The sequence below is a fragment of the Onychostoma macrolepis genome, chromosome 15, assembly GCF_012432095.1.
Source record: "Onychostoma macrolepis isolate SWU-2019 chromosome 15, ASM1243209v1, whole genome shotgun sequence".
Taxonomy (NCBI): Eukaryota; Metazoa; Chordata; class Actinopteri; order Cypriniformes; family Cyprinidae; genus Onychostoma; species Onychostoma macrolepis.
The window spans coordinates 29,968,789-29,996,288 of record NC_081169.1 but is presented as its reverse complement, the minus strand read 5'-3'; the positions used below and the strand labels follow the sequence as shown (position 1 = coordinate 29,996,288).

Here is a 27,500-nt window from a genome sequence, read left to right as displayed (position 1 = left end):
TGTTATTTTTACATAAACCTGTATGGATTTTACTAGTTGGGCTTTTCCTGAACATCTTGCCAAACTGAAATGTATTGTTTAACTTTTCTTAAGCTTTTTTGTTATTCAGATATTCTGTTATTCAGAGTATTTATATTTGTTAACCAAAGGTGGATACATTTTTTTATAAAAATGTTTTTTTTTTTTTAAAGCTAAAAGGCTAAACTATTCTATGTTTGACTCAAATTGAAAGAATAAAGAGTTTCATTTCTATTAAGGTTTATAGGGATTTTAAGATGTAGCCTAATTAGCGATTTGAATAATTAAGTTACTTATTGAGTAACTAAGTTACTCTTCAGACAGAGTAATTAGTAAAGTAATTTAAATACAATATTGATGATGTAATTAGTAATAGTAATTAATTACTTTTTGAAAGTAACGTACCCAACACTGCAGTTAATATAAATATATATATATATATATATAAGTATGTGTACTTTCATTGATTTGATTGATTGATTTTTATCATATACAGTACTGGGAAATACATGAACAATTTTGAGAAGTAGCTAAGTAAAAAGTAGTAGTATAATAATGGCTAAATAAGTAGGATAATAACTACATTTACGAGTAGCATGACCCTTTTTAAATAGTGTCGATTTTCCATTAAGACAATAATAATTCAACAATTATTCAAATTTAAAAATGTTAATGTTATTTTTCAGTAATGTTTCATAAATTTTGCCATTGACGTTTGATTAAACAATGTTTAACTTTTTTTTTTTTTTTTCATATAAATTTGAGTTTTGTGGAGGTTTTACAGTTTTTCTCAATCGATTTGACACATTTCTCCAAACTCAGGTCACTGTTCTCAAAACACTTAACACGGTGATCTGAACACTTTGTAATTGTCCTAAACATATTGCACGTTTTCATTAATTTCATACAAATTACAAATCACGCAAATAATTTTCTCAAAACAGTGTGCACAAAACTCTCAAATGTTTTCACAATAGTTAATACAACCAATCAATACTTTAACACATCTGAAAAAAATGTTTATGTACCATTTGTCCAAACACAACATACAAAACTCTGTAATTTGTCATTCTATAATAGTTCTATAAAAGTACAACTTTTTTTTTTTTTTTTTTTTTTTATAGATATACACAGTATATATAAAACAAAACTCCCTGTTGAATAATTACAATAAACATATTTTCATTAGTGTATTTGTGCGTCTACAGCTGACTATGTTTTATAATCATTAGAGAACAAACCTATAGATTTGATGTTAATATTTACTTTTAATAAATGCATTACTAGAAAAAATTGTAGTGCTTCATTTTGCAGTAAAGTTGAACTGTTTGGTTAAGATTATTTTGTGTTTGGATGGCTGTGCTACTTGTTTTGAGAACAAGTACATTGCATTGGAGAAAAGTGTTAAAATTGATTGAGAAACTGTAAATGCAAATTAGTTTAGATTAGTTTTTTTTTTTTTTTTTTTTAAATCTGTGATTTAAAGTCTTTACATTATAAACAGCTTCACTGTAATTAAACTTCTTGAAAATTATTTAAATTTTAACTACATAAAGGTATTTAACAGTTTTCTCACCTACACTGAAAGTGAAATTGTTAGTAAATTTCACAAAAAAAATTACAAGGAAATGGCAAGTAACACACTGAATGAAATTAAATAAAAATACTGATAAAAATTTTTTTATTTATTTAAAAAAAGATTTTGTGTGTGTAAAACGTACTCCAATAATTTGTATTTTATTTACAACTTTAAAAAATATGTTTTACACTAAATAACTGCTTAAGGAAAATTTGAGTAAACATAAGCAAAGGTCAGACGAGTTTGTAAATTTCCACACACTGATATTACTGCTTCAGTTGCACCTATTTGCATATACTTGGATATATTTACAATTGTTCCTCCTTTTTTGTAAGTTGCTTTGAAAAATAGTAAATATCCCAAAGGTTTCTGTAAGAAACACACATTTGGCTCTTGGCTGCTCATAAATGAACAGAAGGTAATTTTAGTTCTTTGAACAGAAAGCGAGGGGTTAAATGAAGAAGAGAGAGAGAGAAAAGCAAGCAAATGACTTTGTTTTGATGGAGTGGTGTTATAAAACAGAAGCCAGCAGTGACACACACACACACACTCTTACATAAATGCTTCACCCTCATTACATCTGCATATTGTGCATAAACAAGACATTTATAAGTTCCGCGTCTCACACGTCTCTCTGTGTGTGTGTGTGTGTGTGTGTGTGTGTGCGTGCATCTCATGCTAACATGCTTTCATGAGACATGCTTTCATGTCTCATTTTTTGTCTAAAGTTGGTGGCTGCGTTTCAAAAGCGAAATTATAGACGTCTGGAAACATTGCAATAGAAGTGATGTAAGAGCATTATGTGTGTTTAAAGACGTCCACACTGTCACTTCTATGCCATCCGTCTCGTACACCGCTCACATTCACTGCTCTCACTCCATCATTTGGTGAGTCATCATTGGCTCTTATTGAGGTTGCCGTGGATACTAACAGCATCCGTTTGTGTTATGGATGCAGAGGGTGACGGAGATGCTTTTCCAGACCTGTTGTTTATGAGAAGAATAAAGAATTAATGTTTTAAAAATGACTTCAGAAATGGTGTTATGGAGGTTAATGGACTGCAGTAACACTCAAGAAAATGCACACACATGCAAAAACACACCTCCAAAGAAATACACACACACACACCTGATAGCTAAAGTGAAAGACAATCCAAACCTACAGAGATTGATTAATTGACTTAATGACTTAAGAAAACTAAAACCATAAAGTTACTTGAAATAAAATAAACTCAAATAAAATATAAATATATAAAACTTACTTATTTTATTTCAGCTAGTTGCCAAAGCAACATTTCTCATGTTCATTTAGTTTAAGTACTAAAATAACTAAAAATAAAAAAATAAAAATTAATAAGTATTATATAGAAAAAACATAAAAATGACAAAACCATACACAAACCAGAAATGCTTAACCTTAAAGTAAATTGTGAAAGTAAAAAAATAAGTGTTAACTGAAATAAAATTAAATATAAAAATTATAATGAAAATGAAAGATGGCGCCTTGCCTAGCTGAAATAAGTTTAAGTACTAAAATAACTTAAACTAAGTAAATGAAATACTATATAGACATTTAAAAAGCTAATAAAAATGACAAAAAAACTAATAAAACTGACAAAAATACAAAACAAAATTACTAAAGCTTTAAGTTAAAAATAAACTTAAGTATAAAACAAACATAAACTAAATGAAAATGAAAAATGTTGCCTTGCCATCCAGCTGAAGTAAATAAGTAATACAATAACTAAAACTAAATCAATAAAATCAAATACTATATAGACAATTACAAAAATAAAAACAACAAAAACACAAAAATTAAGTAAGCTTTGAGTTAAAACAGAAAATGTAAAAAATATGTATAAAAATAAAAGTAATGTACAGTCATGGTCAGAATTATTGGCGCCCTTGGTAAATATGATCAAAGAAGGTTATGAAAATAAATCTGCATTGTTAATCCTTTTGATCTTTTATTTAAAAAAATTCACAAAAATCTAACCTTTCGTTGGATAATAAGAATTTAAAATGGGGGGGAAATATCATTATGAAATAAATGTTTTTCTCTAATACACATTGGCCACAATTAACGGCACCCTTTTATTCAATACTTTTTGAAACCTCCATTTGCCAGTTTAACAGCTCTAAATGTTCTCCTATAATGCCTGATGAGGTTAGAGACACCTGACAAGAGATCAGAGACCATTCCTTCATCCAGAATCACTCCAGACCCTTTAGATTCACAGCTCCATGTTGCTGCTTCTTCTCTTCAGTTCACTCATGTTCTACAGGGTTCAGGTCAGAGGACTGGAATGGCCAGCAGAAGCTTGGTTTTGTGCTCAGTGACCCATTTTTGTGTTGTTTTTGAGGTTTGTGTTTGGATTATTGTCTGGTTGGAAGATCCAAACATGGCCCATTATAAGATTTCTAACAGAGTCGGTCACTTATTGATTTTTGTCTAAACAAGATGTCCAGGAGCTCCAGCAGAAATATAGGCCCACAACATCAAAAATACAGCAGTATATTTCATTGTACACATGGGGTACTTTTATCCCTGTGTTCACCAAACCCATCTTGAGTGTTTGCTGCTAAAAAGCTCATTTTTTAGTTTCATCTGACCATAGAAGCCAGTCCCATTTGAAGTTCCAGTCGTGTCTGATAACTGAATATGCTGGAGTTTGTTGTTGGATGAGCGAGGAGCATTCTTCTTGAAACCCTCCCAAACAACATGTGCTGATGTAGGTGCTGTTTGACCAATTTTTTTTAAGGTTTTCTGACCCCGAGACTCAACTATTTTCTGCAATTCTCCAGCTGTGGTCCTTGGAGAGTCTTTAGCCACTCAAACTCTCCTTCTCACCGTGCATTAGGACGATATAGACACACGTCCTCTTCCAGGCAGTTTCATAACATTTTATGTTGATTGGAAATTCTTAATTATTGCCCTATGGTGGAAATGGGAATTTTCACTGCTCTAGCTCTTTTCTTAAAGCCACTTCACTAATTTGTGAAGCTCAATTATCTTTTGCTGCACATCAGATATATATTCTTTGGTTTTTCAAATACACTAATGAAAATATATGTTTATTGTAATTATATACTGTGTATATCTAAAAAAAAAAAAAAAAAATTGTTGTAAAAATGTATATATGTATATCCATATGAACAATCTTACACAGATTTTACTTAGTAAGCGGTCAGTTTAAGTTAAACATGCAATCAAAACAGACTTATTATGCATAGTAAATGTGATTGACTTCATTGTCCCAGCTGATAACTCAAGTTACAGTGAAATATATTTGTCACACAAAACCGTACCAGATATAGTCCAGAATATGAACTTACCTTCTGACTAACTCAAACAAGTCATCTAACAATGCATTAACATTGTGTGAGCATGTTTGTGTAGCACAAGGCATTGTTTTGACTGGATGTTTTAGAATTGAAAAGAGCATTGTGGGTAGATTAGTTGTAAAAAATAATGATGATGGAAGGACTTCTGGGGAAAGTAGTTCAGAAATATTTAATTATAGGTTCAGAGCATTTTTTTAAGAGGTTAAAGTTTTTTATTATTTTATTTTGTATGTTCTACAGTCTATAAAAAAATTTAAATTCATTGTGTTTTTTTCTTTTTGCACATTGTTGTTTGACTTTTGCTGATTCTTGTTGTTTTTGTGTACTGTAAATTGTAGGTTGTGTAGTCCTTGCACTGCTGTGGGCATTGTTTGCTATTGTAGTTGTTGTTTATGGAGTCTTCCAGGTGTGCACTGGTACTTTCTAAGTAGTGCAGTCTGATTTTGGGCACTGGTGCATTGTGGGTAATGTAGTTTCTCTCTGTGGAGTCTGTGCAGTGCACTGTCAGCGGTTCCTCATGTCGCGGGTCGGCGAGGACTGGATCTTCCTCATCTTGCTGGGACTCGTCATGGCGCTGGTCAGCTTTGTTATGGATTTCTGCATCGCCCTTCTCCTACAAGGTGAGTGTGTGTGTGTGTAAGAGGTAAAGATGTCAGTTGGAAGTGTTGTATGATTTTTGGATGCATATGGTTTTAAAAAGAGTTGTTATATGGTTCTTTTGGAGGTTCTTTAGGTCAGTGTTTTGGGTTTTAGAGTTCCCTAAAGAACCAAGACAGATGGTTTTCTAAAGAACTTTCTGATCTGTCCAGATTTTGTTGTATAGTCAGTCAGAATATTTTCAAACCTCAAACAAAGATCAATACTAGGTTTGAAAAAACTTTGAACATTTCTAAGTTTTTTCCAAACTTAGAAATATTCTAAGTTTTTCTCAAATAGAAATGGAATTTTTTTTAGAAAAGTCAAACTTTTTTTTCAAAAATAGAAATGTTCAAAGTTTGGGAAAAATCTTTGAATATTTCTAAGTTTAAAAAACTTTGAACATTTCTATTTTTTTTGGGGGGGGGGGAACTGAGCATTTCTATTTTTGAGAAAAACAAGTATTTCTAAGTTTTTAAAAAAACTGAACATTTCTATTCCTGGGGGGAAAAAACTGAATATTTCTAAGTTTACAAAAACTTTGAACATTTCTAAGTTTGGAAAAAACTGAACATCTCCATTTTGTTTTTTAAAGTTTGACTTTTCTAAGTTTGGAAAAAACTGAATATTTCTAAGTTTACAAAACTGAATATTTAAATTTTTGGGAAAAAACAGAGCATTTCTATTTTTGAGAAAAACGTTGAATATTTCTACATTTAAAAAGCTTTGAACGTTTCTATTTTTGGGAAAAAATACTGAATATTTATAAGTTTGAAAAAAAACTTGAACATTTCTAAGATGTTCAAAGTTTTTCAAACTTAAATGTTCAATGTTCTTGAAACTTAAATGTTCAAAGTTAGAATATTGTAACTTTGAACATTTAAGTTTCAAGAACATTGAACATTTCTAAGTTTGAAAAACGAAGTTTTTTTTCAAACTTACAAATGTTGTTTTTTAACAGAAATGTTTAGAATTGTTCACTTTTTTTTTCAAAAATAGAAATGTTCAAAGTTAGAATATTGGAAAAACAATGTTTAGACAAACAGTTTTTGTGCATTAAAGTTACTTTTAATAAGAAAGTCTTATTGTCATTTAAATTTATCAGTCAATTTCAGAAGCGTAGAAATAAATGTACTTGAGTACAATTGAAATATGCTAACTTGTACTTCTAAGGTATGTTTTTGTCTAGATTCTTTGTCATTTATCTAAGTTAAATTTTATAGTTCATACGCCCTGTAATTTTCCTGCGTGTTGTTCTCTCTGCAGCACAGAAGTGGATGTACGGTGGTTTGGACAGTAACGTAATCCTGCAGTATTTAGCTTGGGTCACTTATCCTGTGGTTCTCATCAGTTTCTCTGCAGGCTTCACACACATAGTAGCTCCTCAGGCCGCGGGTGAGACACATTAACATTCACACACTCATGAAAGATTTCTGCTCTTCTCCATAATTCAGCAGTGCTCTCCTGCGTTTATCTCTCATTCAGGGTCAGGTATTCCTGAAATGAAGACTATTCTCAGAGGAGTGGTGTTGAAGGAATATCTCACGTTAAAAACATTTGTGGCCAAAGTCGTTGGACTGACCTGTGCACTGGGCAGCGGGTTGCCTCTGGGCAAGGAGGTGAACACACTCAGAATATGTTTTTAGTTTTGAGATCTAATTTACCTGCTTTCCTTTCCTCCATTAAAACTCTTTCACATGAGTCCGTGTTGAATCAATCAAGCACTCATTATTTTTGAGGGGGCTCGTCACGATAGCACTTATAACTTATATTTGACCCTAGAGCACAAAACCAGTCATAAGGGTCAATTTTTTGAAATTGAGATTTATACAAGCTGAATAAATGAGCTTTTCATTGATGTATGGTTTGTTGGACAATATTTGTCTGAGATACAACTATTTGAAAATCTGGAATCTGAGGGAGCAAAAAATCTAAATATTGAGAAAATCATCTTTAAAGTTGTTCAAATGAAGTTCTTAGCAATGCATATTACTAATCAAAAATGAAGTTTTTATATATTTACGGTAGGAAACTTACAAAATATCTTCATGGAACATGATCTCTACTTAATATCCTAATGATTTTTGGCATAAAAGAAAAATGTATAATTTTGACCCATACAATGTATTGTTGGCTATTGCTACAAATATACCTGTGCTGCTTATGACTGCTTTTGTGCTCCAGGGTCACATGTAGGCATCAATTTTTTCCTTTTTATTCGAAATATTCCAAAATGTGTTAACTATATCATGAAATATCTTGATTCTCAAATATGTGTAAGTAAATGCATTTTGCGCCTTTATAGATTGTTAGTTGATCTATAATGGGCGATAGGCAAAGTAGCCTAATGTTTCTATTAATTCCGCATAAAAACCCATCTTTTTACTTAAGTACCAGAGACCAGAGTATAAACTATTTTTAATACGGCTGACTTTGTATTTATGTGAATTTAATAAAAACATTGTAAGTTATAACACTTTCATTGTACAGAAAGAGATTTGAATTTAGCAGCAGGTGTGCTGCACTAAATGATCTAATCACGCTGGTGTGATTGTAGCAAATATTAAAAAATATATATATAATTTGGCTATTTTTTGTCTTTTGGAAGCTGCATTCAAAATCCACTTGGCTCCTTCGGATTGAATGGGCATGAGTGTTGTTTAAAGTACCTTTGATTTGATTTGATTTGAATTCATCACAAGCATTGTGTGTTTTCTGTCCTGTAGGGTCCGTTTGTGCACATTGCCAGTTTATGTGCTGCTCTTCTCTGCAAATTCATGTCGTTCTTTGGTGGAATTTATGAGGTAATTAAAAAAAAACTAATCATAACCTGCAATTTTAAGAAAATTCCTCTGTTAGTACAAAATGTGGTATCTATAAATAATGTCTTTTATCTATGCTGATTTAAAAGAATTACATCAGTGTTTTTACTAATGCTGTCAAACGAATAATTGTGATTTAATCGCATACAAAATAAAATAAAATATATCGTTTACATAATATATGTATGTGTACTGTTTACTTATGTATATACAAATACACATGCATGAATATATTTCAGAAAAATGCTTGTATATTAAATATATTTATATATATAATATAAATTGTATGAATATAAATATAGACATGTAAATGTTTTCAAAATATATACTGTATGTATTTTTATATATACGTAATAAATATAAACAGCACACACACATATATTATGTAAACAAAAACTTTTATTTTGTATGCGATTTAATCGTTTGACGGCACTAGTTTTTAGTGTAAAATATGATTTTACAGTAATGAGAATCTAGTGAGAAAAACTGTATGAAAATGAGAATTGCAAGAAAAATATCAATACAAAAACTAATTTGCAAGCATTTTTGGTGCAAGAAACTTTGACTGACGTTATGAGGAAAAATTAATGCCTTTTTACCATCGAAAAAAGAAGTAAATTTTACATCAAAAGTTCTTGTCATTTGTTATTTATATTTTGCAAATCTTACGTTTGGATAAAAGTGTCTACTAAATGCATAAATGTAGATTGGTAAATTGTAAACCCCATAGTTTTTATTCCTGGGATGTTTCGCCTCTTTGTTTGTTTGTGTGTGTGTGTGTGTGTGTGTGTGTGTGTGTGTGTGTGTGTGTCCAAAACCAATCTAAAATGTATATATTTTTGCATTTTTCTTGATGAAGTTTTCCTTTTGTGAGGATAAAACTAACAGGGATATCCATCTGTGAATAGATTTACCAAACACAGGTGTGTGTCTATGTTTGTGTGTGTATCCGTTTATAGATAGTGTGGTTATAGATGGTGTGTGTTTCATAGTTTGTGACTTTGTGCAAGTAGATTTGTTTTTGTGCTTGATTTTGTTGGTGTAATGAACAGTCCTGGATCGTGCTGTTGTGTATGTACTTCTGTTTTTTTGGTTGTGTGTGTGTGTGTGTTGAAATAGGCTGAGTTGTCTTCTGTCGTGTGTTAATTGTTCTGTTGTGTGTGTTGAACAGAATGAGTCCAGAAACATCGAGATGCTTGCGGCGGCTTGTGCTGTCGGCGTTGGATGCTGCTTTGCTGCTCCTATTGGAGGTCAGAACTCAAACAATATTGTGTAAATGTTCAGAATTTAATCATTTTTGACTAAATTAGTCATATTTCTCTAAACTAAGATCAAAATTGTCAAAATAATTAACATACATCAAAACTATTTAGTTTTGCCCTGCAAAAAAATATTACATTCAAAGTTTGTATCTGTTGATTATACTCATTTTTAACCACACAAATATACTAATAATAAACATTTATATCAGAAAATATCTATATTCATGTAAGGTCTTCTAATTTTTTGGCTCAATTCTGAAGACTTTGTAGTAAATTAAAGCATTAAAATGGAATTTAAATGAGCTGTTTTTAATTCAGATCTGAATGCCACACAAAGTAAAAACATTCACATGAAAATTAAATAATGTACCTAAAATTACAAATATGTACAATGTAGTTAATGCAGTTTTTACTTGAGATAAAGTGCTATTTGTACTTTTTGAATATTTACTGTAAATTTGAAAAAAACTTATGAAAAGTCTGTTTGAAAAATGTAAAAACAGAAAATTTCTAAGTTTGGAAGAAAAAAAAACTTGTAACATTTCTATATATGAAAAAAATTTGTATATTTGAAAAAGCTTGTAGTAGTGCTAGTAATGAAGTTAATGTAGTTTTAACTAGGGTTTACCGTGTTATTGAATATTTTTTGAATATTTACTGTAAATTAAAAAAAAAATAAAAAATAAAAATTAAAACATGTCTTAATTTGAACAAACCTGAATGTCTATATTTTAAAACACTTAGAAAAATTCTGTATATATATATATATATTAAAAAAAAAAAAAAACGGAAAATTTTAACTTTTCTAACATTTCCAAATTTGAAAAACCACTGAAAATTTCCATCGAGATATTAACTTTATATACGTGTATTTCAGGTGTGTTATTCAGCATTGAAGTCACCTCCACGTTTTTCGCCGTACGAAACTACTGGCGTGGATTCTTTGCTGCTACGTTTAGCGCCTTTATCTTCAGAGTTCTGGCCGTGTGGAACAGAGATGAAGGTTTGTGTGTAGAGATGCGATAGAAACGCATGATATGCTTGTGTACGTTAAGAGTTAAAGGAATCTTCTCTGTTTCTCAGAGACGATCACGGCTCTCTTTAAAACGCGCTTCAGACTGGACTTCCCCTTTGACCTCCAAGAGCTTCCAGCGTTTGCTGTGATCGGGTCAGTTCTGCCTCTTATTTTTTTCTTGTTTCTTTGCGTTTGTTAAGCACCACCTCTTACCAGTGTATAAAATAATTTTCTTAATATAATTCGTCTCGGTTTCCAGTAAAAATTTCCTTAAAGTGATAAGCAGTAAATTTATCAAAGTTAAAGGATAAAAAAAAAGTGATTTTAAACCTTGCAAAATTTAGTTAGATCTGTCTTTAAAACATTTATATTTAATACATCCTTTTTTCCATGCATATTTTAAGTATATATTTTTATTGTGAAACAAGGCAAATGATTGTTTGCATTGAAAAAGAAAATCATGATTAACTGCATATCCATTTGACTCGTTTCTTGTAATATGTTTCTTTTGTCCTTTTGTTTTATTGCTTACTGTGTACTTGAGCAATCATTTAAAACGTGAATCAGTGTCTCCTGCTAATTGTTCATGTGCATTTGTTTTAGACACTTTGTACCCAGCAGATATTTGATGAGAGCGCAAACAAAACCATCTAATGAACTGTATTATGAATAATTTATTCATGAGCATTTTTATCCCACTCATAATAAATATGCATGGTGTCACTCTCTCTGCAGAATCGCCAGCGGGTTTGGTGGGGCCTTATTTGTGTTTTTGAACAGGCTAATTGTGCAGTTTATGCGAAAACAGAAAACTATTAACAAGTTCCTCATGAAGAAGTAAGTGTTCCCGGGGTTATTATAGTTTACTGAAACTAAAACCATTTCTTTTTTTACTTGAAATAAAATAAAAGTTAAATATGTCAAAAACTTGATTAAAAAATTAATACATTTTTAGTTACAACTACTTTTTTTTTTTTAATTCCAGCTAGTTGCCATGGAGATATTTCTCATTCTCCTTCAGTTCAACTTGTGCACTGCAAAAATGATTTTCTTTACTTTTTTCTTGTTTTAAGTATAAATATCTAAACATTCTTGAATCAAAATACATTTACTTCAGAAACAAAATGACTTGAGATATTGAGATACTTCTTCATTTTTGCTTAAAACAAGAAAAAACATCTGCCAATAATATTAAATCTTAATAAATCTTAAGGGAAAATAATCTTTTTGCTTAAGATATATTAAGATTTATTAAGAATTAAGATTATTTTCTTACTCCATTGGCAGATTTTTTTTTTTCAGGTGATGTGTAAATCTCAATTTCACAAAATTGACCCTTATGACTGGTTTTGTGCTATATATATATATATATATATATATATATATATATATATATATATATATATATATATATAACATTAAGAATGTTTAGATATTTGAAACAAGACTTAACTTACTGCATGCTGAAGTTGATATGTACTAAAAGAACTAAAATGAAAATTAAAACTCTAGGTTTATTAAAAAACAACAAAATTACTAAAGCTAATCTAACTAAACTTAAAGTGAACACAGAAAATATGAAAATAAAAACTACTTTAATATCTCAATGATGCTAAAATAAAGTTTCTCTGTAATTGTGAGGCTGAATGTTTGAAAATGTTAAAAATGGGATGCTTTCGTAATCCTTTTTTTTTTTTTTTTTTTACTAATAGTGTAGTTAAACCTCCTGAAATGATATTATTTTTGTGCTACTGCTTAAAAAAAAAAAAAGTTAATAAATGGGCCAAACAGTATCTTAATTGAAATCTAAAAGTCCCCAAAGCTTTCTGAAAGCAATCAAGTACTTATGTATTATTTTACAGGTGGCTTAATTTCAAACACAGTTGTCTGTACAGATTTAGGTCTGTTCACATGTTTAATGCGTCTGATTGTGTTCCAGGCGTCTGTTGTATCCCGCGCTCGTCACTCTACTGATTTCAACGCTCACTTTCCCTCCGGGCTTTGGCCAGTTCATGGCCGGACAGGTAACACACACACACACACACACACACACACACACAAAACACATGTGTTTGTTCCCCAGGCTGTTAAATCCATCCAGTTAATGAGACAGTTGAGAGAAACATGAGGCATTCATTAATCAATTTTAACGACACACACAGAATAAGGCATCAGCTCTCTCTCTTTCTCACACACGCACACACACACACACACACACACACACACGCACACACACTCACACTCGTTCACTTTAATCAGTGACTCAGAGTGAGGCAATAAAAGGCTCCATTAGCAGCATATGACTTCACTCTCATGCAACACTGCAAATAATCCTTTCTTCATCAGTATTTGTTTTGTAGTAAAATGCATCTAAACATCCTTAAAAAGGAAGTTTACTTGAAATGTTAATGTTTGTCGAGTCTTCATTTCTGTAGTGCTTTAGACAACACAGATTGTTTCAACGCAGCTTTACATTAATAAACAAGAAAATTACAATGTTAATGTTGTAAAATTAATCAAGTATGAAACCAGCTCAGTTAAATTCAAGGTGAATTCAGCTCTAAGATAATTGTGTCATTTATTCAGCTCAATTTAGTATGTTGTTTTAATTCATTTCAATGTTTCCAAAGTTAATTTTTTATGAAGAAACGAGTTTAATTTTGCTATAAGTAGATATACAGAAGACAACTGTATCATTATTCAGAGATTTTAACAACATTTGCATGTTCTTATCTGGGTTATTGAAATTAAAGCTAAAGCCATTAACAATTATTTTCATTGCTGTAAAATTAAAAACGCAACATTTTTAAATGTTATTTTATTTAACTTGATGTAAAAAAAATAACTAAAATTAAAATTAAATTAAATAAAAACTGTACAGACATAAAAACCTGCAAAAAATTTACTAAAATGAAATTGCTAAAATTTTAATTAAAATTAAGATAAAAAATATTAAAAACCATAATAGAATCTAAATTATACTAAAATTCATACTGAGTCATATTTGCATATAAATTGTTTTTTTTTTTTTTTTTTTTTAGTAAGCGTTTTGTTATTAAATTTATTTATTTTCATTCTAAATTTCTATGATTAATTAACGATCAGGGAAATTCTGATGTATGATAATTATTTTTTTTAGAGAAAATATCTTAAAATATTATTTTCTTACCTGTATACCCTATTAGCAAATGTATGGGTTTTTTTCAGCATAAAACTAACAAAATATAGAGAAGTTTGTGTTTAAAATAAGAAAATAAATACCAGATTTTCTGTTCATAACATGTATTTTGTTTTTTATAGCTTACACAGAAGGAAACCCTGGTTTCGTTTTTTGACAATCGCACTTGGACGAAGCAAGGAATGGCAGAAGACTTTAATTATGACAGTCACTCGGCCGCCTGGAAACATCCGCAGGCTAACGTCTTTGTGATCCTCGTCGTCTTCATCGTTATGAAGGTAAATAAACACACACACACACATCTAACAGCATGGTATTTATTTTTGGCTTTGATTGTTTGGTTTAGAAGGCTGATGTTCTGTGGAAACTTCCTGAACACTTAACTTCCTGTCTAGTTCCTCCAGAGCATTTATTGACGCCACAGTAATAATACATGAGCTCATTAACATATGCCCGCCCACATTTGCATATCAACACCTGTCCGGTATTTACAGCTTCACCCGGCCTGATGAATGACAAACCAAACCCAGCTCTTTAAGTCACTGGCTGAGGAAAATAGTGTGTGTGTGTGTGTGTGTGTGTGTGTGTGTGTGTGTGTTACCTGCACGAGTGTGTCGCCCTGGCAACCTCATCAGAACCTGGTCGAAACCTGTCATGTTACAGGAAGTGATGTCGTCAGTGTTGTCATGGGGACAAGTGCCCTGCGTGTCCTTTAGCTGATTCGGCGTAACCTGTGTGTCTTTAATCTGGAAACACTTGGTTATGATTGGGGGGGGGATTTATCCCCAGAATCAAGCTAAATCTGACAAAACCTGCCTTTGGGGACATCCGGGGATGGAAGTACCATTTATAAGTAATTATTATTTTTTTTTTTTTAAATATGTATATTTTTATTTATTTTATTTTATGAAATTTTAGTAAAACCGTTTGTTTTGGGGTTTTTAGGTTCGAAGTGTCCTCACTAATATAGTAAAAATGGTTGAACTCTTACAATATTCATAACAGGTTTGTGGAAGCACAAACTAATTTACGTTATGCCAAATAACATTAATTTTTTTAAATGAATACATTTTAATGATATAATTAAATTTATAATTAAATATAAATTGTGTGTATCAATTTTAATTTCATAATATTCATTTTATGTAAACTCACACACTCGTATTATAAACTACATGATGATAAAGTGTATATATTTAAAAAACTAAATGTATATTTACATTTTAATACCATGTAGTTTATATATAAACAGATAACATTCATTGTGTGTGTGTGTGTGTGTGTGTGTGTTTAATTTGAGGCATAATAATAGAAAGGAGGAACTTTGAAAAAATGCTGGCAGGTGGAGAGAAAAAGAAGCGCAGATTTTGGATGGATCTGTCCATTTTTCAGTGCCAGGAGAGAGCGAACGAGAGGAAGAAAGGAAGGAAGGAGAGAATATTATGCAATGATCTCTCTATCCACCCACAGCTTTCAAACACACTCCAACATAATTCACATAACACTTACGTAACATTCACACTGAATCCCACCTCTACCTCCAGCAGGAGCCCTTCTGTTCTCGCAGGAACCATCGATTGTGTGTGTGTGTGTGTGTTCTCGTGTTTGCTTTTGTGCGTGACTTTCTCTCTTAATTAACTCCTCTTTCTGTTGTGTGATCAGCCAATAAAATCACTTCGCTAATTACGCACAGTTCATTTCAGGATTCACATTCAGTACCAAGTGACAAGTGACAAGTGTGTGTTTTATCTTTCTTTATCTGTGTGTGTGTGTGTGTGTGTGTGTGTGTTTTCATGTGTCTAATTATCAAATAAACAGAAATGCCATATCCAGATTGGAGCAAAAGTTCAGACGTATGCATTTGTGGTGCCATTTGCTTAATATAATTAATTTACCTCAAATAAAGAGTTATGGAATAAAAAGACTTGATTTTCATGTGTTGTTCACTAATGAGGTCACACACACACGCCGCACACACACACACACACACACACACGCACGCCCTTTTATCATTTTGTTCTGTTTGCTTTTTACAAAGAAGAAACTTTAATTTGCATGTCTTTTAAAAGTATTTGGAATCTAGCTTTTCTGTTATTATAATTTATAATAATTATAATGAAACAATTTAGCATTTCAAATAAAATTTATAATTATAATAATTTATATATAAATATATTGTTATATTTTTTATATTTATTTATATAATTTATAAAATATATTGGTTATACTTTATTTTAATGTGTCCTTGTTACAGTGTAATTATACATTTGATTACGGAGTAATATTAATAAACTACATGTACTATATGGTTATGGTTTGGTTTAGGGTTACTTGCATGTAATTATGCATAATTTATTGTTATTATAATAGTAAGTACATGTAACGTGTAACAAGGATATGTTTTTAAGATACTGAAAAAAAAACACACGTCAAAACACTCTCAGACCCCAGAGGGTTAATATAAAGCGTTGACAATATATTTATATAATACTTATAATAACTACTACAAATTATTATTTATTTCATTTTTTTTTTTTTTTTTTCATTCTTGTAATGTTCCAAATAGTTGATTGTGGATGAAATTGTCAGAAAGTAGCTTTTTTTTTGTTTTTGTGAACATGAAACTGTTGTTTATTTACACATTTACTTCTGACATTTATTTAACTTTCTATTTTAGTCTGTTGAGGAAATAGTACAGTCTAAGCATAAAATGTCATGCAGATGACAGGCATGACAGATTTTGCGTCAGATGTATAACGAAGCGTTGATCTCTGAAGATATTTGGGGATTTTGATGTGTTGTGACGCACACAGGCGCATGTGTGAATATCACACCCCTCTGGTTTGTCATATGCCAAGCTATTGTGTGTGGCTGCAGACTCGCAGAAAAGCCTGTAATGTGAGCTATAGTCACTGCCATAAAACTGTATGCGACCCTGGAGCACAAAACCAATCATAAGGGTCAGTTTTGTGAAATTGAGATTTATGCATCACCTGAAAGCTAAATAAATAAGTTGTCCAAATTAAGTTCTTAGCAATGCATATTACTAATCAAAAATTAAGTTTTGATATATTTACGGTAGGAAATTTACTAAATATCTTCATGGAACATGATCTTTACTTAATATCCTAATGATTTTTGGCATAAAAGAAAAATGTATAATTTTAACCCGTACAATGTATACAAATATACCTGTGCTGCTTATGACTGCTTTTGTGCTCCAGGGTCATGAGTTTTGAATCTTTGAATCTGTTGCAATTAAATTAGTTTTTGGTCATTGCTGTTTTTAATTTTTATTTCATAGAAGTGTGTAACTGCTATTGTTCTGTAATAACCAACAATGTAATTTTGTCACACTACACCACAAAATAGCTTGTTACTGGAAAATTACTATCATGCTGCTGAAAAATGAATTCTACTGAGTTAGTTAATCCCTCAACACTGATTATATTATTGGTCGATATTGTTTTTGTCCTCTCTTCTTGGTTATATAAGCAGAAATTTTCCTGCAGAGGTAGAGAAAGCTATTAGATTTTGCTGAAATATTACAGAAATAGTTTTGTTTATGTTTTAATGAGTGTTATTGTTGTTTTTGTGCAGTTCTGGATGTCTGCTTTAGCCACAACTCTTCCTGTACCATGTGGAGCCTTCATGCCTGTTTTCGTCATTGGTAAGTATTTGTATGTTTATTAAACTTTTAAAGCAAGACACCACAGGTTAATTGTGTAAAAAAGTAACTCGTAGATATAGCAGTACTTCCCCTGTTGATTAATTACAGTAAATGTTTTGTATTATAAGTTTTCTGAAATGTTGTGTTTAAATATTACATTAAATTTGCATACATTTCCAGAGTTTAAATATGAACATTGGCTAAAGCCAGGTTCAAAATTCTTGTTTTAATTTGTTGACATGTTAGAGTTAAAGATTTTTACTGAAGGGATTTTGGATTTCTCTTTTTATCACTCCATAAATCAGAAAATTTACAAAAATGTACAAAAAGTACATTTTCGCCATGTTTTTAGGAATAAAATGTTATAAAAATCATTGTGAAGGATATATCAACAAACCCCTCTATAAAAACCTTCAGAATATAGAGAGGAATAAAACTCTAAGTTTTGGTGTCTGTAAGTGCTGCTGAAGTGGAGAAACAAACTCATTTTGAGAAAACAGCCTATAGACGCTAAAATCTATAGATGCAAATGGATAAAGTGCAATAATAAAAACCATGTGAGTGATATATGAACAAACCCCTCAGTAAAAACCTTCAGAATATAGAGAGGAATAAAACTCTAAGTTTTGGTGTCTGTAAGTGCTGCTGAAGTGGAGAAAAAAAACATTTTGAGAAAGCGGCCTTTAAATATATGTACAGATGCACATAGATAAAATGTTATAGAGTAAACTTAAAATACACACTTACATGTGTATTTAGGATATTTTCTGTGTTTTTTTTAAAGAAGACTTAGAAGCAAAATAGTTAAAAAGCTCAAAATTGACAAGTGCATGAAAAAAACAATAGTTTTTCCTGTAGTGTCTCGCCTACATGTTAAAAATATTTTATGCAATAAACAGTTGTGCTCATAAATTTACATGCCCCCTGCAGAATATTCAAGTTGTTTATTTAATACTGTCCTGAATAAGCTGTTTCACATAACAGATGTTCACATATTCTCCACAAGACAAAAGAATAACTGAATTTATAAAAATTATCCCGTTGAATTTTAATACTATGTGTCATTTCCTGGATGAGTCCCTTGTTGGTCCTGAGCAGTTAAACTGCCTGCTGTTCTTCAGAAAAATCCCCCAGCTCCTGCAAATTCTTTGGTTTCCCAACATTTTCTGCATATTTGAACCCTTTCCAACAGTGACTGTATGATTTTGAGATCCATCTTTTCACACTGATGACAACTGAGGGACTCAAGAAGGCAACACAATGCATTTAGAGATGGGGGCTGTAAACTTTTTGAATTGGATGATCAGGGTAAATTGTACTTATTTTGTCTTCTGGGAAACATTCAAGTATTTATGTAGCTTCTTAAGTGCAGTACCAAATGAAAAAAAAAAAATCTTTAAACAAAATAAGAAAAATGTACACACCATCATCCTGGTCAAAAGTTTTCACCCCCCAGCTCTTAATGCATTGTGTTGGCTTCTTGAGCATCAGTAAATGTTTCAACCTTTTGTAATAGCTGCGTATGAGTCCCTCAATTGCCCTCAGTGTCAAAAGATGGATCTCAAAATCATAGTCACTTTTGGAAAGGGTTCAAATATGCAGAAAATGTTGGAAAACCAAAATATTTGTGGGACCTAAAGGATTTTTCTAAAGAACAGCAGGCAGTTTAACTGCTCAGGACCAACAAGCGACTCATGAACAACTATCACAAACCAGAAAAACAGTCGTGGATCATCCAGGAAACAACACAGATTATTAAGATTCAAGGGTATGTAAACTTTTGAATGGCGTCATTGTTTATGAATTCAGCTATTATTTTGTCTTGTGGAGTATATAGTAACATCTGTTAAGTGAAACCGCTTATTCAGGAGAGTACTAAAAAAAAATAACATGCAATTTTCATGATCCCTCTTATTTAGTTAAAATTATTAAATAAGATTACATACCCCTTGCAGAATATGCAAATTATGAGCACGACTGTATTTATTCAAATGTGACCTGGGAATGTGATACTATGTGTTTCACCTATGTGTTTCAGGTGCTGCGTTTGGTCGTTTGGTGGGTGAAAGTATGGCTGCATGGTTTCCAGAGGGCATTAATACAGATGGAACCATCTATCCCATAGTTCCCGGAGGATACGCTGTTGTGGGTGAGAAGCAAACGCTGTCGTACACCTGTAGAGCTTCAACAGACATGTTCAAACACACACTCATCACAGCTGATTACCTTTTATGGAAATTGCTTCATTGTTGCCATAGTGATTTTGAGAGGCATTGATTTAGTTTTGTTGTGTTTGGATTGTTGTTTTCATTGTTAGTCTTTGATTAGTAGCCACTGGATTTAATTGTGAAATAACAATAACCACTTTTGAATGCTTATTATTTTATTTATAGCTTAATGGCGAATATAGTGAAGGGTTTAGAGAAGTGTAGGATTTTGACCATCAAATGCACTGTAACGAATCGTTTTTCTTAGAAAATTATGAAATTTCAATATTTAAAAAAAAAAGATGAATTTTTTAAATATTATTAATATTTTAAATATTAAATACATTTTTATAAATATTTTATACATTTTATAAATTATATAGAAATGATCTAATTTAAAAATATGTATTTTTATAAATTTGTCCATTTTCATTAATTTGATCAATTTTGACTTACTGTTTATTTACCGTGTTTCACTGCAAATTTAAGTGTGTGTATATAACAAATAAATCTTGTATCATGAAAAATAGTAATACTAAAAAAGTTTTCTAAAAAAATCAAGCTATAAATAGAAGTGTAGATACCAATTTCTTTCATTTTTACTGTATGTAGATGTTTTTTTGTTTGAATGTTTATGTTAGTGTTGTGCACCATTGATTTTGTTCTGTGCGACTTGAAATTCTTTGAATTGCAATTCAGTAAATACCTCTTCTTGTCAATTCATGAGTTTGAATTTGAATTGAATCGGCTCAATAGTTTGTGTGCATTTGGTATTTGTTTTTTTCGTTTAGTTCCTTCATTTAAAGTGAACCAATTTGAAGTGTTTTTAATTAGTTTTGTTGAATCTGTCTCTCTGTAGGAGCGGCGGCGTTATCCGGAGCGGTCACACACACGGTTTCCACGGCCGTGATCGTGTTTGAGTTGACGGGTCAGATCAGTCACATTCTGCCCATCATGATCGCTGTGATTCTGGCCAACGCCGTCGCTCAGAGTCTTCAGCCGTCCATCTACGACTCCATCATCCGCATTAAGAAACTGCCTTACCTGCCCGAGCTCGGCTGGGGCCACCACGAGTGAGTCTCTCTGTCTGTCTATATGTGACCCTGGACCACAAAACCAGTCATAAGGGTCAATTTTTAGAATTTGAGAATCTGAATAAATGCGCTTTCCATTGTATGGTTTGTTAGGATAGTACAATATTTAGCTGAGATGCAACTATTTGAAAATCTGGAATCTGAGGGTGCAAAAAAAATTATATATTTTGATATATTTACGGTAGGAAATTTACGAAATATCTTCATGGAACATGATCTTTACTTAATATCCTAATGATTTTTGGCATAAAAGAGAAATGGATAATTTTGACCCATACAATATATTGTTGACTATTGCTGCAAATATACCTGTGCTGCTTATGACTGCTTTTGTGCTCCAGGGTCACAAATATGCCATTAATATCTGTAAAATAAGTAACTATATTTTCACACTTAAAACAATAATTTGGAATTCCTCTTGTACCATAGTCCTCGTTTATGGTTATTATAGTTAACTAAAACTGAGACTAAAAATAAAACCATAAAAACGTTTTTACTTTACTTGAAATTAAATAAAAGTGAAATAAAACAAAATATAGAAAACATTTTATTTCAGCTAGTTGCCAAGGCAACATTTCTAATTTTAAATTAGTTTAGCTTGATGTACTAAATAGCTAAAACTGAAATAAAAATGAATAAAAACTATATAGACATTGAAAAACAACAAAAACTAATGTAAATGACAAAATTACTAAAACTAGAAACTATAATAGTATCTCAATGATACTAAAATAACAAAAACTTGTAGCAAAAATGCTGATTCACTTCCGGGTTTCAGGATTAATTACTTAAAAGCTGTAATGGTTAAAGAAATAAAGCAATTGGCAAATGCTTTGTATATTATATATGCAATTAAAAGATTTGTTGCATTTAACTACAGTAACAAAGTCATCTATTTATTTGTTAATTTTTAAAGTGATTTACATTTTTACTTTTGCATTAATACATTTTTCCTCCATTTTATTAAGATAAACGGACAGAGATGGTGTTTTCTCTTCATTAGTGTAAATGGACAGACTGTGTGTAAACAAGATCTAAAGTTAGACACACACACACACACACACACACACATTAGACTAATGGAAATCCGTGCAACACACATCAATCTTAGTTTCTGAGGCTTTCCGATTTTCAGGGTTACAAAGTATCAGATTTTGTCGCCGTGTGTGTGTGTGTGTGTGTTTCTGTTGTGATTAAAGAGCAGAAAATTGGAGTGATGATGCAGAATGTGTGCGCGCGCACACACACACACACACACACACACACACACACATACATATATACAGGTGTTTTGCTCTGAATGATTGTTAGTTTCTTCCCTGGTGTCAAACTCATCTGAGGCGTTTGAGAGATGCATTTATACCTGTCGAGAGGACAATTACATAACTCTGTGTGTGTGTGTGTGTGTGTGTGTGTGTGTGTGTCGGAAGTTAGACTTTTGCTGAGTTAGAATCTGCAGAAAACTCACTGATCAGCAGGATGAACACACACACACACACACACACACACACACACACTCGTTGACATTCAACACTCTCTCTCTCTCTCTCTCTCTCTGTCGATTCATTTTTCATTTCAGTGTGTTTTATTGGCACGTCCGTTTTCCACACAATGCTGCCAAAATATCAATCAATACAGGATCAAAATATGTCTTGTATGCCGACAAAAAAGTATCCTTTAAAAAAACAAAGGATAACTTTTGCGTTTATACAGATTAAATATACTTGAACATTTTCTGAAATAAATCTGAGTGTTGGCAACAAACAGGGTTATTATAGTTTACTAAAAAAAAAAAAAAAAAATTAGAAAATTGATACTTGAAATAAAATAAACGTTAATTGAAATTAAAATAAAATATAATAACACATTTTATTTCTAATTGCCAAAGCAACATTTATTTTTTAATTTAGTTTAACTCGATGTACTAAAATAACAATAAATAAAATAAAATAAAAATTATTCAAACTATACAGAAATCAACTGAAAATGGGAAATATAAAAATAACAATCAATCAAACAGTCATTAAAAGCTCCAGCTGCAGCGCTGGGAAGCCTGTCAGGATCTCACAATGCCGTCTCTGTCTGCAGGAAGTATAATATTCGTGTGGAGGACATCATGGTCAGAAATGTTCGTTATATCACACTGAACTCCACCTACAGAGACCTCCACGAGATCCTCATGATAGGAAACCTCAAAACAGTGGCGCTGGTGGAGTCTGCAGGTACAAACACACACGTCTGCTCCGTGTACATTATATATATTTATACATTTACATATACATGGCTGGTTTGTGTTTTTAGATTTTTCCAAATCCAAGATTTTTCCAAAACACTTTTTCCAAATGTTTCTTTTGTAGTAATTGATACATCTATATTTGCTTTAAATAAAAAAAATAAAAAATCTAAAATGTAAGTTTTTGTAGGAAAAATGATCAAACAAATAAGTCAAAAAGGTTGTTAATTACGATCGTGTGTGTAAAAACTAAAAAAATAGAATGTGGTTCAAATCATTTATACTAATTATTATAATGAGGAAATTACAGATATTTGATGTGTTTGAAACGTGTATATTGTGTGTGTGTATATATATATATATATATATATATATATATATATATATATATATATATATATATATATATATATATATATATATATATATATATATATATATATATATATATATATATATATATATATAATCAGGTCTGGAAGAATTCGAACACTGACTGAGTTTTTGTGGTTTTGCCTTTATATACCACTACAATGGATCTGAAATAAAACAATCAAGATGAAGTTGAAGTGCAGACTTTAAGCTTTTATTCAAGGGTTGAACAAAATACAACATAAAAAGCTTAGGAATTACAACCATTTTTATACACAGTCCCCCATTTTCAGGGGCTCAAATGTAATTGGACATCTAAATATAAATAAAATGTTCATTTTAATATTTTGTTGAGAATCATTTCAGGCGATGACTGCCTTTAGTCTGAACTCATGGACTTCAGCAGAGACTGGGTTTCTTCTTCTTTACTCTTTCTGTCTGTAGTTTGGTCTTCAGCGAGTGAAATGCAGCTCGATCGGGTCGAGATCAGGAGATTGATTCGGCCGTTGCAGAATATTCCACTTTCTTACCTTCAAAAACTCCTGGGTTGCTTTTGCTGTATGTTCTGGGTCATTGTTCATTTGTACTCTGAAGCGCCGCCGATCAGCTTTGCTGAATTTGACTGAGTCTGAGCAGAGAGTATATCTCTACACACTTCTGTCTTCTGTCTCATCTTCACTGAACAGTGGATCTTAACTTCAGTCGTCCACAGAATGCTTTTCCAGAAGTGCTCTGGGCTTTTTTAGATGTTTTTTGTCAAAGTCTAATCTGGGCTTGTTTGCAGCTTGTGATGAAGCCTCTGGTGAAGTCTTCTCTTGATTGTAGACACGTCTGCCTCCTGGAGAGAGTTCTTCTCTTGGCTGGATGTTGTGAAGGGTTTTGTCTTGGAGAGGATTCTCCGGTCATCACCGCCGTTGTCCTTCGTGGACGTCCAGGTCTTTCTCTGTTTCTGAGCTCATCGGTGCGGTCTTGTTTTCTCAGAATGAATCAAACTGTTGATTTGGCTCCTAATGTTCCTGTTATCTCTCTTTGATGGATCTGTTTTGTTTCTGAAGCCTAACAATGCTCTGTTTCTCTTGTACGGAGAGATCCTTTGACCGCATGATGTGATTCACAGCAACAGCTTCCAAATGCAAATGGCACACTTAGAATCAACTCCAGAACATTTACCTGCTTAATTGATGTAGAAATAACAAAGGAATAGCCCACATATGTTCATGAAACAGCTTTTGAGTCAACTGTCCAGTTACTCATGGTCCCTTGAAAAGGGGAGGTACATATTAAAGTTGCTGTAATTCCTTAAACTTTCCTCCAATTTTTATGAGAATACCCTCACATTAAAGCTCAGAGTGTGCAGTATTAAGCTTGAATGTGTTTTGGTCAACAACTAAAATGATAAAAAATTGTGCCTTTTTCCAAATATATGGACCTGACTGTGTGTGTGTGTGTGTGTGTGTGTGTGTGTGTGTGTGTGTGTGTGTGTGTATATATATATATATATATATATATATATATATATATATATATATATATATATATATATATATATATATATATATAATCAGGTCTGGAAGAATTCGAACACTGACTGAGTTTTTGTGGTTTTGCCTTTATATACCACTACAATGGATCTGAAATAAAACAATCAAGATGAAGTTGAAGTGCAGACTTTAAGCTTTTATTCAAGGGGTTGAACAAAAATACAACATAAAAAGCTTAGGAATTACAACCATTTTTATACACAGTCCCCCCATTTTCAGGGGCTCAAATGTAATTGGACATCTAAATATAAATAAAATGTTCATTTTAATATTTTGTTGAGAATCATTTCCAGGCGATGACTGCCTTTAGTCTGAACTCATGGACTTCAGCAGAGACTGGGTTTCTTCTTCTTTACTCTTTCTGTCTGTAGTTTGGTCTTCAGCGAGTGAAATGCAGCTCGATCGGGTCGAGATCAGGAGATTGATTCGGCCGTTGCAGAATATTCCACTTTCTTACCTTCAAAAACTCCTGGGTTGCTTTTGCTGTATGTTCTGGGTCATTGTTCATTTGTACTCTGAAGCGCCGCCGATCAGCTTTGCTGAATTTGACTGAGTCTGAGCAGAGAGTATATCTCTACACACTTCTGTCTTCTGTCTCATCTTCACTGAACAGTGGATCTTAACTTCAGTCGTCCACAGAATGCTTTTCCAGAAGTGCTCTGGGCTTTTTAGATGTTTTTGTCAAAGTCTAATCTGGGCTTGTTTGCAGCTTGTGATGAAGCCTCTGGTGAAGTCTTCTCTTGATTGTAGACACGTCTGCCTCCTGGAGAGAGTTCTTCTCTTGGCTGGATGTTGTGAAGGGTTTTGTCTTGGAGAGGATTCTCCGGTCATCACCGCCGTTGTCCTTCGTGGGCGTCCAGGTCTTTCTCTGTTTCTGAGCTCATCGGTGCGGTCTTGTTTTCTCAGAATGAATCAAACTGTTGATTTGGCTCCTAATGTTCCTGTTATCTCTCTTTGATGGATCTGTTTTGTTTCTGAAGCCTAACAATGCTCTGTTTCTCTTATGGAGAGATCCTTTGACCGCATGATGTGATTCACAGCAACAGCTTCCAAATGCAAATGGCACACTTAGAATCAACTCCAGAACATTTACCTGCTTAATTGATGTAGAAATAACAAAGGAATAGCCCACATATGTTCATGAAACAGCTTTTGAGTCAACTGTCCAGTTACTCATGGTCCCTTGAAAAAGGGGGGAGGTACATATTAAAGTTGCTGTAATTCCTTAAACTTTCCTCCAATTTTTATGAGAATACCCTCACATTAAAGCTCAGAGTGTGCAGTATTAAGCTTGAATGTGTTTTGGTCAGCAGCTAAAATGATAAAAAAAATTGTGCCTTTTTCCAAATATATGGACCTGACTGTGTGTGTGTGTGTGTGTGTGTGTGTGTGTGTGTGTGTGTGTGTGTGTGTATACATACAGTCATGGCCAAAAATATCGGCACCCTTGGTAAATATGATCAAAGAAGGCTGTGAAAATTAATCTACATTGTTAATCTTTTTGATCTTTTATTTAAAAAATTCACAAAAATCTAACCTTTCATTGGATAATAAGAATTTAAAATGGGGGGAAATATCATTATGAAATAAATGTTTTTCTTACATATTTATAATATACATGTTATTTTATTTTATCGAGATGCTGTTATGGTTTTTAATATTTTGAATTCGTTTTTATTTTAGTAATTTTTTTGTCATTTTTAGTAATTTTTATTTGTAATATTTTATAATGAAGGGTATAGACACGCACTAATACCCATCAAAAGTTTATGGTTGGTACGATTTTTTATTTTTTTTACATTTTAAAAAAAAGAAGTCTCTTCTGTTCATCAACAATGCCTTTATTTGATTAAAAAAAAATGTAACTGTAATATTGTGAATATTATAATTTTAAATAACTGTTTTCTATGTGAATATATATATATTAAAATGTAATTAATTCATGTGATGCGCAGCTGTATTTTCAGCATCGTTACTGCAGTCTTCAGTGTCACATGATCTTCAGAAATCATACTGATTTGCTGCTCAACAAACATTTCTGATTATTATCAATGTTGAAAACAGTTGCACAATATTTTTGTGGAAATTGTGATACATTTATTTTTTCAGGATTCACAGATGAATAGAAATCTCAAAAGAGCAGTATTTATCTGAAATAGAAATCTTCTAAGTGTACGGTCACTTCTGGTCAGTTTAAAGCATCGCTCTCTCTGGTCTGTAGAGTCGATGATTCTGCTGGGCTCTATCGAGCGCGCTCAGTTGCAGGCGCTCCTCACGCAGCATCTGAGTCGCGAGCGGCGCCTGGAGTTCATCCGCGATCGCGTCGACGCCGAGAGGAAGCGTGTGTCTGTGGTCAGCACTCCCAGCAGCGAGGAGGGGGGTCAAAAGGTCAACCACGAGGTTCGCTTCCAGGTCAGAGGGCAAACGTTTACTTGACTCTCTCATCTGACTCTTTATACTGTGTTTCTGAGACGTGATCTTTGAATGTTTGTGAGTGTAGATCTCCACAGAAGAGTCATCGTTCACACC

At 32.2% G+C, this 27,500-nt stretch overlaps 1 protein-coding gene across 3 annotated transcripts in view; it reads left to right on the top strand.

Annotated features, from left to right (window-relative positions):
* Positions 1-27,500, top strand: part of clcn2b (chloride channel, voltage-sensitive 2b) — a 68,981-nt gene that overhangs the window by 29,199 nt on the left and 12,282 nt on the right. For all 3 annotated transcript variants that reach the window (XM_058744744.1, XM_058744746.1, XM_058744745.1), the window contains 16 exons: positions 5,430-5,561; positions 6,844-6,972; positions 7,063-7,196; positions 8,304-8,381; positions 9,571-9,649; positions 10,539-10,664; positions 10,745-10,829; positions 11,412-11,513; positions 12,616-12,700; positions 13,977-14,132; positions 17,455-17,524; positions 19,563-19,673; positions 20,591-20,804; positions 22,914-23,047; positions 27,193-27,383; positions 27,472-27,500. The exon at positions 27,472-27,500 is cut by the window's right edge and continues 83 nt beyond it. In XM_058744744.1, the coding sequence (XP_058600727.1) occupies positions 5,430-5,561; positions 6,844-6,972; positions 7,063-7,196; positions 8,304-8,381; positions 9,571-9,649; positions 10,539-10,664; positions 10,745-10,829; positions 11,412-11,513; positions 12,616-12,700; positions 13,977-14,132; positions 17,455-17,524; positions 19,563-19,673; positions 20,591-20,804; positions 22,914-23,047; positions 27,193-27,383; positions 27,472-27,500 (1,855 nt within the window). The remainder of the gene's footprint in view (positions 1-5,429; positions 5,562-6,843; positions 6,973-7,062; positions 7,197-8,303; positions 8,382-9,570; positions 9,650-10,538; positions 10,665-10,744; positions 10,830-11,411; positions 11,514-12,615; positions 12,701-13,976; positions 14,133-17,454; positions 17,525-19,562; positions 19,674-20,590; positions 20,805-22,913; positions 23,048-27,192; positions 27,384-27,471) is intronic.